Source organism: Triticum aestivum, chromosome 2B (genome assembly GCF_018294505.1).
Source record: "Triticum aestivum cultivar Chinese Spring chromosome 2B, IWGSC CS RefSeq v2.1, whole genome shotgun sequence".
In the NCBI taxonomy this organism is placed as follows: domain Eukaryota; kingdom Viridiplantae; phylum Streptophyta; class Magnoliopsida; order Poales; family Poaceae; genus Triticum; species Triticum aestivum.
The window spans coordinates 654,269,706-654,281,891 of record NC_057798.1 but is presented as its reverse complement, the minus strand read 5'-3'; the positions used below and the strand labels follow the sequence as shown (position 1 = coordinate 654,281,891).

Sequence of the window (12,186 nt, the reverse complement as noted above, 5' to 3'; positions counted from 1 at the left end):
CGGTATCACCATACGTAGTTCAATCTCGTTACCGACAAGTCTCTTGTTCCGTAATGCATCATCCCGCAACTAACTCATTAGTCACATTGCTTGCAAGGCTTATAGTGATGTGCATTACCGAGAGGGCCTAGAGATACCTCTCTGACAATCGGAGTGACAAATCCTAATCTCGATCTATGCCAACTCAACAAACACCATCGAAGACACCTGTAGAGCATCTTTATATTCACCCAGTTACGTTGTGACATTCGATAGCACACTAAGTGTTCCTCCGGTATTCGGGAGTTGCATAACCTCATAGTCATAGGAACATGTATAAGTCATGAAGAAAGCAATAGCAATAAACTAAACGATCATAGTGCTAAGATAACGAATGGGTCTTGTCCATCACATCATTCTCTAATGATGTGATCCCATTCATCAAACGACAACACATGTCTATGGCTAGGAAACATAACCATCTTTGATAAACGAGCTTAGTCAAGTAGAGGCATACTAGGGACACTCTGTTTGTCTATGTATTCACACATGTACTAAGTTTCCGGTTAATACAATTCTAGCATGAATAATAAACATTCATCATGATATAAGGAAATATAAATAACAACTTTATTATTGCCTCTAGGGCATATTTCCTTCAGGCACGACCGAATCCCACCCGATCCAGCAATCTCTAGGCATAACGCGCCCATGGGAGTTTGTCGGTGGAGCCTTTCGGAACCCGACACTCCGACCAGATCAAGAAGGAAAAGAGTCACGCAGATCTTTGTCTTGTCACTTGAGGAACCCTAGGACCGCCCCCTTAAATCAGGCCGAGCCCGCAGCCCCCACGCCGCCGCGGCACCCCGGATCAGATCGGGGCAGTGCGCGGATCTGGCGCCGCATTGGGAGCAGTAGGGGCGCCAGGAAAGGGCGCCTCGCCGATAGCCAACAGCGCACCGCCGCGCATGGAGGAGCAGGCCACGCAAACGCCATGGCCGGCCGCCGCCTCGGCCTTGAATCTGAGGGAGAAAACCGCGCCGAGAGAGAGAGCTCGCCCCGCCGGGCTTAGCCCGGTCGCCTCCTCCGGCGACGGCGAGGGGGGGATGGAGCGGAGGCCTTGAGGTGGCCGGCGGCTGGGTCTCCCCCCGTGTCGCCCGTGAGAGCGACGCGGGGGTCGGGCTAGGCATGTCTGCTTGTTCATGTATGCAAACAAGGTGTTTGATGAAATGTCAACAAGAACCACACCACCTTCCGAAGCCCTGCCGCCACCATTGGCCACACACGGTTTGCACGGTCGAGGTATCCGGAGGTGGTGAGGGAGATCGGCTGGAGAAGAAATACCCTAGAAGAGGAATAAGGCGCCGGTGTTCGCCGGGCAGTAGACTAGGACAGTTGAAGAATTTTCCTGTACAAAACATCTTTCATGTGAATATGTAATAGCCTCAAACGATCCTTCAATTAATAGGATTTTGCAATAAGTTCAAGAACAACAAATATTGCCGCGCAAATTCGTTGGCTGCTCCATTATTTCCAAAACCAGACTTTGAATTTTACGAAGTATGTACAGTGTACTATGGGTGCATTCCTGAATCCTATACATGTAACTATGCCACTCTCCGGTTTCAATTTGCAATTTGCACAATCTGATATTCTGCTAAAAGCCTATCATCCTGTATACATACACCTAAGAACATGCCTTCTAATTTCCTATTTGCTGCTGTTCTTCAAGCTGCCCTGAGAAGGGATACCCAACTTCCACGAATACAAAACGACCGACCAAGGAGTCAACACCAGCGTACTAAACACATAAAAACGGGCCCACCGCACACCCAACAGCCTCGATCAACCAGGAAGCCTCCGTTCCCGGGAGTTTAGAGGTTTAGGGGATGTGTTCCTGTTCTTCAAGCTGCCCTGAGAAGGGAAACCCCCACTGTACTCAAAGGCCCTGCTGTCCATCTGATACGTAGTGGACGGCGTCGATGTGCTGGAGTAGGGATACCTTGGTGCAAATGTCCTTGTTGTTGAGTCCACGCTGAACGAAGAGCTCGCCGACATCGAACCGGGTGTGAGCCCGTTGTCCTGCATTATCATCTCGATCTCCCTCACTAGGTTGTTCATCTTCGGGCGGTCAGGTCCCACCTCTTCGACGCATTGCAGTGCCATCGTCACGAACCTTGGGAATCCTAGGAGGCCCCCCATTTTGTAGAGAACTGGGTCCATCACATCCTTCAGCCCACAGTACATGGTGTCTTCCATGTCTAGTGCCGTCTTCACCTCGCGGACAATGTACTTCTTCTCGTATATGGGTGGCTTGGCTACTATGAGCTCTAGTAGTACCACGCCGAAGCTGTAGACATCGCTCTTCGCCGTAAGTTGCTGCGTCATGTAGTACTCTGGATCTAGGTAACCCTGCATTGATAACAAGTGTTTAAAGCTTAGAACTGAAATGGTTGATACCGAGAACCATTTAATTTTATACAAAAGTGCAAGCCTACCAGTGTTCCCTTGACATTTGTGCACAGCTCGCCTTCCTCACTGTCTGATACCAACAAGGAGAGGCCAAAATCTGCAACCTTTGCGGTCATCTTCGAATCAAGGAGAATGTTGGTCGACTTGATATCTCTATGAATGATTGGAGGATTGGCATGGTCATGGAGGTAAGCTAGCCCTCTGGCTGAATCTAGAGCTATCTTAAGTCTCATACTCCAATCCAGTTGTACTCCTTCCATACCTACAGTGAGCCATTATGATCAGTCCAGCTGATAATCATGAAGAAAAGATAATTCAGATTTGGAAGAACTGTGCCATAATATATATGTACTGCCTGATTCCGGAAGTTGGCCAAAAAAGGCACACGCCTCGTATAAATTGAAGTTACTTCTGACAATGAGATGGAAGAACATGTTAACGTACCATATAACGCCTCACTTAGAGTTCCATTGGATATGAACTCGTAAACCAGCATCTTTTCGCCCTTCTCGAAGCAGAAACCAACTAGCCCAACCAAGTTGTTGTGATGCACCCTCGAAAGGAGCTCGATTTCTGTCTTGAACTCAAGCCCACCCTGCATGGACCCTTGCTTGGACCTCTTGATGGCTATGAGCTGTCCATCCAGAAGTTTTCCTCGGTACACCTGTTTCCATCGGGAAAGAACATTTATAGAACTGTCCTGACTCCTAAAGATGATAAGAACTTTAAGTTGTCGAAAAGATTGTTGCTTAATTACCGTTCCATAGCCTCCTTCTCCAATTGCATTGATTTGTTTGAAGTCGTTTGTGCTAAGCTTGAGCTCTTCCAGTGTGAAGGCTCTAGCGCTCTTGAGTTTTGGCGCTTCACCAATATCTTCCGGCGTTGATCCCCACGAAGCTGAAAATATGAGTATTCAGAATTTTAGATAAAATCAGGTAAACCAACATAATACTATGATCTAATCTGTATGAAATGTATGAGGTACCAAAAGGATTATTCTGGGAGACAAGCTTCTTAGCCCGTTTCTTTTGACGCAGGGCGTAAAGTCCAATCAGCGCGAGCCCGACAACCAAAAGAACAGAGCCAGTCACGACACCAATCAAAATAGCTCGAGAAGCTGCAATACATCAACAGCTAAACATCAGCACAATCAATATGCCAGCCTAACAAACTTCACCACAAGAACTGGATCAAGCTCCATAAATCACCTTTGTCGTGGAACGGATAAGGATGTGATTTCACATAGTAAGGTCCAAAATTCTCCGGTGGCTTGTAAGTCTGAAGTGTTAGATTAAAGCAGTTGAGCACCTGAGAGTAATTGAACCTCTTCTGCTTTACAGGGCACGCCTTGATGTCTACTTTCAGGTACACGTCATCAATGTATGGTATCAAACCTAGCTTGTTCGGGGTACAACTGCTCACTGTTCTCGACAGGTTGTCGTGCAGTTCAGGAAGGAACTTTCTGACATCGCCAAAGGAAGGAGATCGGAAGAATATAGTTTCAACAAATGGATGTGGACACTGTACATCAGAGAAGGGTAGCATGGTTGGAAATTCGGTTAGCTGGTCCGTGCAGAGCAGCGTGTTTGACAGAAGAGAGTCGGTGCAGAGTGGGTTTCCTTCAAGCCTGGCAAGAACAGAGCAGCAAGATAATAGAGTAAAAATTTGAAGGAAATGGAACACATTTCTTTGTCAAAAATTAAGTTTCAAATGAGCAACAGCCAACAATACTCACTTGAGAAGCTTGCTGTCAAGGCTGCTGTACACTGTAACTGAGGTAATTTTGTTGTTCCGCAAGTCGACAAGGTCTAGTCCGTCATTGATGTTATTGCCCATGTCAAGCGTATCATTCAGTTCATTATCATTCAATATTCTGCCATACGATTGACTAGTTAGTGCATTTCGATAAATAATGTACAAGGTAGAGGTCCTATGGTTGTTGTATTGTCTTACACATGTTGCAAATCACGCAAGCCGAAAAGCTTCTGTGGTAGTTTCCCAGAAATCCCAACCGACTGCATTGTACTGCACGGCAAAACGAAAGAGTCCATCATTTGCTGCTCTTAAACTGCATCGTAACTATTGAATTCAGATAGCACTGTAACTTACAGGGTCATTAGTCCGGGCAATTCTGTAAACCAACTTGGAACACCAGAAGGCGTGAAGCTGTTATTGCTTAGATCCCTGTGCATATAGCGCCGTATCACTTGTCAATGATATTGAGTGAAAGTTTGTAAATAATGCTGATTAAGATCGCACTAATTTCTTACACATTTCCAAGACCCTCCATATCAGTCAAATTCGGCATTGGTCCACTTAGCTTGTTATTTGACAGCATTCTGAGATTTCCAACAAAATTACAAGTGATACATTAGTGCTCATCCCATCTAAGTGCAAGAGTACCATCAAATAAGATGGGAATGGTGGGTACGGCAACTTACAGAACATGGAGCTTAGTCAGGTTATTCATAGCCGGAACTCGGCCTGTGAAGTTATTGTTATTTAGACGACTGTATACCAAAAGCACATCAAATAATTAGCTTGCCACAAAAACGCCAACTCCCCAAAGTAATTCTGAAACAAGCTGTGTGAACACTTACAGTACTTCAAGAGTTGGGATTACCCCAATAGATGATGGGATAGTTCCACTAAAATTGTTCCTGTCCAGAAGTCTAGACACAACAAACCATTGTTAGACAAATTACGGTCCAAATGATACAGGGTGAAAGGCTATATTTGAACTTACATATGCTTGAGGTGCATGCTGGAGTTGAACATATATTCTGGGATAGGACCTTCTAGAGAATTCTGGTTAAGATGGCTACAAAAGGCAGAAGCAACCTACGAATGAGTGATGCCCAGATGACACATATGATTAACAAGAAACTGATGTTAGATGACACTTACAAGTGCTCTGCATTAAGAAGCTGGTCCAATCCAGCGCCATTGTCCCTTGAGTTTGGGAGAAGTCCGGTTAACTTGTTATCAGCTAGATCCAGCCATTTAACCTTGGAGAGCTTGCCCAGCGAGGGCGGGATTCTGCCCGTGAATTGGTTTGAGTTCAGACCGCTGTGGAAGGACATCGATTCACGATTCACGAAAGCACATTAAGATCCAATAGATAGAGAATTCTTGCAAACAAAACTATGATATTTTTTTTCAAAAGAAGAACAAGAATCTTACAAGAATTCGAGTTGTGCAAGGTTGCCTAGTTCACTCGGAACAGAACCGCTGAAACTGCAACCTATCAATGCTCTGCAGAGTAGTTACTCGGAAGATGGTAAGTCAGTAACTAAGGTGGTCCGGAAACAGAGGTTTATATACAATTAATAGGTCTACCGCCTCTTTGTACACTAATGGAAACTGTTGCAACTTACAAGTTTATAAGCTGAATCAATTTCCCAATGGCAGGTGTAAGTGGACCACCTAAGTCTTTATTTGAGGATAAATCCCTGCAGTGCATTCATCAGTCATCAGTGATTAAGTGCCCTAATGTCACTACTTTATTGTGTAAGCATAAGACAGCCAATAACATGAATAGTATATCATCACTCACAAGACCCTGAGCTCAGTCAGGCTTCCTATATCATCACTAAGAGTGCCTTTCATGTTCATGCCAAAAAGATTTCTGCCACATGGAAGAAGAGAGTCAGGGGAAATCAAAACATAAGGATCTTGGACAGCCAGCTCCAATCAAATGGTGGTGTCAATTGTGCTTACAGTGATGTAACCCTTGAGTTGGCACCATTGCATTCAATTCCATCCCATTTGTCGCCGCAAGGATCATTCGATTTCTTCCTCCAGCTAGCAGGCACATTTGACCATTTCCTCATCAAGGATTTGAGAGCAGCCGCTGCAAAGGCAGGAGAGAGAGACAGGGACTTGTGAACCAACCATTGGATACTCTTTTAATAATAAATATAAAGAGATTGGTTAACTGAAAATTGATGTTTGGCATACTGCTATTGGCAGTAAAAATAGATTCTTCGCTAGCAAGTTGCAACTGAGTAACATGTTGTGAAAATGATTCCAGCAGCAAATTTCATAGTACACGGCATCATGAACCTGGAAGATTTCCAATCCCCAGCTCATCCGAAGACCAAAACTGAACCTCCAAACAACCAAGCATATTTTCCGGCGCAGTCTGAATAAACTTTTCCTCCTCCCCGAAGTTCGGAGAAGGGGAAGGGGAAGGAGAAGGAGAAAAGCTTAGCAAGCAAGCAGGCATACGTACCATCCTGTGGGTGGGTGGCGGCGGCGGCGATCCTGGACTGGGCCAAGAGGCACAAGACAAGCAGCAGCAGCAGCAAGAGGGGGAGGCGCCCCTCCCTCTCCCCCTTGGCCATCTCCTCCCTCCTCTGCTCCCGGCCAAAATGGCAAAAGACCGACCTTTTTCCGATCCCAGCTTCAATTCCCTGGAGTTCTCTGCTGCGGTGCTGCCCCTCTCCCTCTGGGAAGACCAGCGGCGCCCGGCGGTGGAGATGAAGGAATGAGGAGCGAGGCAAGACGCGGAGCTGGCCAATACAATACTAATCACACTTGGACCTGATCAAAGCAACACGCGTGACGAGGAAATTGGCGCTGGTTTGGTGTGGCTTAGTACTTGGTCAAATCCCTGAAATGGTATTTCCAACGTTTTGTATCTTGTCGCTAGGACTACTACCACAGTTGTTTGGCTTGACACGATCCTCCTTGGGAGCATTAGGATTAATTTTGTAGTGTTTGTTTTTGAGGGATGGGAGCATTAGTATCTTATTATGCTTGATTGGCTGGCGGTTACCAACTATAGGGATTTTTAAATAAAGAATGCAATGTGCAACTTAGCCAGGCAAACACGCTGGCACGAGACGTGACATCTTACTTTTCCCCTAGGGCGCACCTAGGGTTCCCGATATCCCCGGCGGCGCGCTGCTAGGGTTCCATATCTACCCTGAAACATCGCATAATCTCACGTCCGATCTCCCCCCGAGGAGTTCCCACGTGATTCCCCTGGTGTGTGGCTACTGCTAGAAGGAAGTGCATGGCTGGATTAGCGAGGGAGATGGCGGGATCAGAGACGGTGGAGCCAAGGCAGTCGGCAACGGGCAGATCGGCGAGCAGTGGTGATGGATCGAGGGGCCGAGGGTATGATGCAGTCCTGGAGGACAGATTTGAAGGTCTGAACCTCCATGGCGAGGAAGAGGGGGAACTAGATCTCTCTGGTGAGATTGATGGCCTGATTGATGAGACGAGATGGATAGCAATTTTTAAGGTTCATACTCAGAAGACGTTTAGCCATATCTCACTCTTCAAGTCTATGCGAAACGCATGGGCGGCGGCGCAGGGTGTAACCTTTAAACCTAAGGGAGAAAATCTGCTCCTGGCGCAATTCTTGTGCTTGGGAGATTGGAACCGTGTCATGAACGGTGGTCCGTGGTTATTTCGTAACTCAGCTGTGGTTCTGGAGGAATACGATGGTTTGACTAATGTGCAAGAGGATAAGCTTGACTGTATCCCAGTATGGGCAAGAATCACCGGGATTCCGGAGGGGCTTATGAAGAAGACATAGATAGCAGAGAAGATAGCAAAAAGGTTGGAGTTCTGCCAGTTAAAGTGATTGTTAATGAGGGTCGAATTAACCCATCAAAATACTTGAGGGCTCGAGTTTTTGTTAAACTGGATACACCACTTGTTCGTTTTGTTCCCCTAACTTTGAAGGAGAAAAAGAAGTATCCAGTCACATATGAAAAGCTTCCAGATTTCTGTGAATTTTGTGGACTCATAGGCCATATTGCTACAGAATGTGGTGACGGCATACACCCAGCCGAGGAGTGTCAATGGGGGGACTGGTTGCTGGTTAGCTTTGATGCCTCGTTTAGGCGAGGTGAGGGTAGAGGTAGTGGACGTTGTGGTGATGCAGCGGGCAGAGGCTGAGGCTTTGGCCCAGGGCATGGTAACCCTGGGGACCCTAACCCTCAAGAAAACACAGATATGGAGGTTGAGCCAGAGGGGAACAGAGGGGTCGTAGTTCCCATGGCACGGAAGAGATTGATAGATCAGAACGACAATATTGTGGTGAATGGTGGAGCTGCCAGGCATGAGCTTGTTGGTACTTCACCTCCCCGGGGTTTTGTGAGTGATAAGGTTAATCTGCTGGAAAACGGAACAAACGAGATCATAGATAAGAGCTTGATGAGAACACCCCAAAAGATACATGACCCGAAGAGGATGAAGTCAGCTAATGATGATGAGACAAGTTTAAATAGCACATCGGCGACACCCCTCGAGGGTGATCGCCGGGAGCAATGAAACTAATTAGTTGGAACTATCGGGGCATACTGGGAGCCCCGACAGTTCGCTCGCTTCTGGACATTCAGAGGCGATATGAACCGGATGCATTTTTTCTGTCTGAAACGCATTTGGATGAAGTTAAGGCAGAAGAGTTGATGAGGAAATTACGCATGCATGAGATGATCGTTGCTCCCAGCTTAGATGGTAGTAAGGGTGGACTACTTTTGGTCTGGAAGAAGGAGGTGAGGATCTACTCCCGAGCTCCCTGGATTTCATCGATGTTTCGGTAGAAGAGGAGAATGGAGATATGTGGAGACTCACCGGGATCTACGGTGAGCCGAGCTGGGAAAATAAGGATCATATGTACAGACTGATGCGGGACCTTCATGCACAATCTAGGTTACCGTGCGCTGTGATAGGGGATTTTAACGAGATTTTGCTCTCATCGGAGAAGGAGGGGGGTGCTGCCCGCCCTCACACTTGCATCCAAGCTTTTCAGGATGCGTTGTCTGACTGCTCTTTGGAAGATTTGGGATATGAAGGGGACAAATTCAATTGGTTCCGAGGAGGTTTACGAGAGAGGCTGGACAGGACAGTTTCAAATGCGAAATGGCTGCTAATGCACCCTTGGGTGGGTCTATGCAACCTTGAGATGGGAAGTCTGACCATCGACCCATTTGCTTGGATACTAATCACTTAGCCGGGGTGGCAGAGAGTAGGCCGACTTACAAAAGAAATTTTGAAGCTAGATGGCTAGCGGAGGAGACTGTTGAAGAGGTGGTGAAAACGGCATGGCAAAAAGCTGCCCAGAGGGGTATTGGCCCTGGTACAGGAGCTAAACTAGCTAATGTCTATAAGGACATGCATGCATGGGATCGGGCTGTACTGAAGGAGCCTAGGTCGAGATTGAGAAATGCACAACGAGAGCTCGAGACTCTCATGCACGCTAGCCCGACACCAGGTATAAAATTGCCACAGAAGGAACTCTCCTTGTTTATCGAGAATTTGCTTGAACAAGATGAGATATATTGGGCACAGAGAGGGAAGGTTAGTTGGCTGTGCCGAGGTGACCGAAACACAACCTATTTTTACCATTCAGCCTCAGCGCGTCCGCGTAGGAGGTTAATAAAGAAGTTTAAAAATAGTGATGATATTTGGGTAGAAGGTAATGATAATCTTAAGCCTATGATCCAGAAATATTTTCATGATGTTTTTACATCCACTTCGGCAGATGTGGATCAGGACCTGTTAAACTCTGTAAATCCTCTGGTTACAAATGAAATGAATAATTTGCTTTTGGCTGAGTATACCAGAGAAGATGTCTGTAAAGCTTTGTTCCGCATAGGAGATATGAAAGCTCCTGGTCCTCATGGACTTCATGCAATCTTTTTTAAAAGATTTTGGCATATTGTGGGTGATGAGCTGACAGATGAGGTACTTAACGCTGTAAACAATAAGAAGATTCCTCCTGGTTGGAATTCTACAAACGTAGTGCTACTTCCAAAGATGGACAGCCCAGAGTTGATCACACAGTACAGGCCCATCAGTCTCTGTAATGTGGTGTATAAAATAATTTCAAAGATGCTTGCAAATAGGTTGAAATAAATTCTCCCTGAGATTATATCCCCAACACAGAGTGCTTTTTGTGCCAGGTAGACTCATCACCGACAATGTGTTGGTAGCCTATGAAAGTTTCCATGCAATAAAAAAGAAAACTCATGGGGCTAATGGTTTCTGTGCTGTTAAGTTTGACATGAGCAAAGCATATGACAGAGTAGAGTGGAACTTCTTGGAGAAAATAATGTTGAAGATGGTTCATCCGCATTGGGTAGAGCTGATTATGGCATGTGTATCTTCAGTAAGCTACCGAGTACGCTTTCATAATACTGAAACTGAAGAATTTTCTCCTACGAGAGGTCTACGACAGGGAGACCCCTCACTAGTGCAGGATGCTGCTAACACGACACTACGATCAGAGACCCTTTGAGAAACTGTGTGCAATGCAATAATCGCAAACGGTGGTGTCAAAGAACCGTAAAAAATGTCCAAAATGTTTGCGATGACGGATGCATCAAACATGGTTCAGATTTTAGTTGCGTGTGTGATCCAGGGCATACGGTTCAGTTCAATTAACTGTTTGCGATAAGGAGTAACAAATGAAACGGGCAGCCAGATGAAGGCATGTGCGATACACAGCATACGGTTCACTAGGATGAACTGTTTGTGATTAGGCAACACAAAATAAATGGTCAGCCAAAACCAGGTGTGTGTGATATACATCATGCGGTTCACTAGGATGAACTGTTTGTGTTGAGACAAGCGAACATAAACGGTTCAATATAATAAGATGTGTGTGATACGCGGCGAACAGGTCTGTAATCAGAAATGTGTGCAAAGACCGATAATAACACAAACGATTGCTTCTAATAAGACGTATGTGATATGCTCTGTCTACACAACATGTATTGGCCATTGGGGGACGGGCGGTCATCCGGATACGCCATAAGGATGCGAAGAGGCATCCTACATCAGCAAGGACTAGTTGTTCCACCAGTAGCTCATCTAAGAGAACTCTCAAGTTAAGTGTGCTCAGGCTGGAGCAGCCATGGGATGGGTGACTGGATGGGAAGTTGTGTTGATGTTAAATTAGCTGATAGGATGGGTCATTTCAGTCATCAAAATGACCAAAATGCCCCATTCACTAAGCTAATTTAACATCGAGGTCCTTGTTTTTTATTTTTATTTTATTTTTTAACATATGTTAAAGAAGGTCTACCACATTACTTTTTGACAATGTCTATACATGACATATAGTTGATCCACCCGATCTGTTTGTGATGGAATAAGCCGTGTGTGTTGTGGGCAAATGCTTTCTAGTGTACAACCGTTTGCGATTGATGAGTTCATCACCGACGGGTTCCCTAGTGTGGTCCATGTTCATCTCATCATGTATACGTGTCCTTTCATCCTTCTCTTGCACGTCTTGTCACCCCGCTGCCGCAGACGTTTGAGCGCAAGCTTGAGCAGCGCGCGGGGGCGTTCTTTTAGCCAAACGGTGCTGAGCCCGTTCCCGCGCAGGTTCCCACGCAAGCTTCCCGCCCGACTCGGTGAAATCCACCAAAATCCCAATGCTTATCAGCCTACTATATAAACCCTCACGGCCGGCGAGTCTTGCGTCGCATTTTCCCCTCCCTCCATGTAGCTTATCTCGTCCGCTTCTCCCAAAATTGGCAATGGCACCGGACCGTCGTCGTCGCTCAGCCACTCCGCCGTCATCAGAGCACAGCTCCAGCTGGGAGGCTACACCGTGGCGGCGGCGGCGCAGTCCCCGACGTAGTATAGTGCATGCGGCGTCCCAGTTGGGTGTGCGCGGAACACGCACCACACGCTCAGCTGCCAGTGCCCGTCGGCAGTTGTTGTCGGCCGCCGTTGCCGCCACACCTCCTTCGAAAGCCAGGGCCATCA

General features: G+C 46.5%; 1 protein-coding gene across 1 annotated transcript; it reads right to left on the bottom strand.

The window, feature by feature from the left end:
- Positions 1-1,490: 1,490 nt before the first annotated feature.
- On the bottom strand, positions 1,491-6,997 carry LOC123046514 (leucine-rich repeat receptor protein kinase HPCA1). Its single transcript, XM_044469904.1, has 19 exons — positions 6,686-6,997; positions 6,172-6,304; positions 6,008-6,079; positions 5,829-5,903; positions 5,635-5,706; positions 5,359-5,520; positions 5,198-5,272; positions 5,052-5,123; positions 4,893-4,961; positions 4,722-4,790; positions 4,561-4,635; positions 4,405-4,476; positions 4,187-4,324; positions 3,660-4,078; positions 3,437-3,568; positions 3,209-3,348; positions 2,896-3,115; positions 2,478-2,713; positions 1,491-2,391 (listed from the first exon to the last, which is right to left on the bottom strand). The coding sequence occupies exons 1-19, from the start codon at positions 6,795-6,797 to the stop codon at positions 1,825-1,827; spliced, it is 2,910 nt and encodes a 969-aa protein (XP_044325839.1). The 5' UTR covers positions 6,798-6,997; the 3' UTR covers positions 1,491-1,824.
- Between the last annotated feature and the right edge of the window lie 5,189 nt (positions 6,998-12,186).

Coding starts and splice junctions, on each gene's coding strand:
- LOC123046514 (XM_044469904.1), bottom strand. CDS start 6,797: ATGGCCAAGGGGGAGAGGGAGGGGCGCCTCCCCCTCTTGCTGCTGCTG. Junction 4,079..4,186: donor CTTGACAGCAAGCTTCTCAA/GTGAGTATTGTT, acceptor TGTTCTTGCCAG/GCTTGAAGGAAACCCACTCT. Junction 3,349..3,436: donor CTCCCAGAATAATCCTTTTG/GTACCTCATACA, acceptor TCATATTTTCAG/CTTCGTGGGGATCAACGCCG.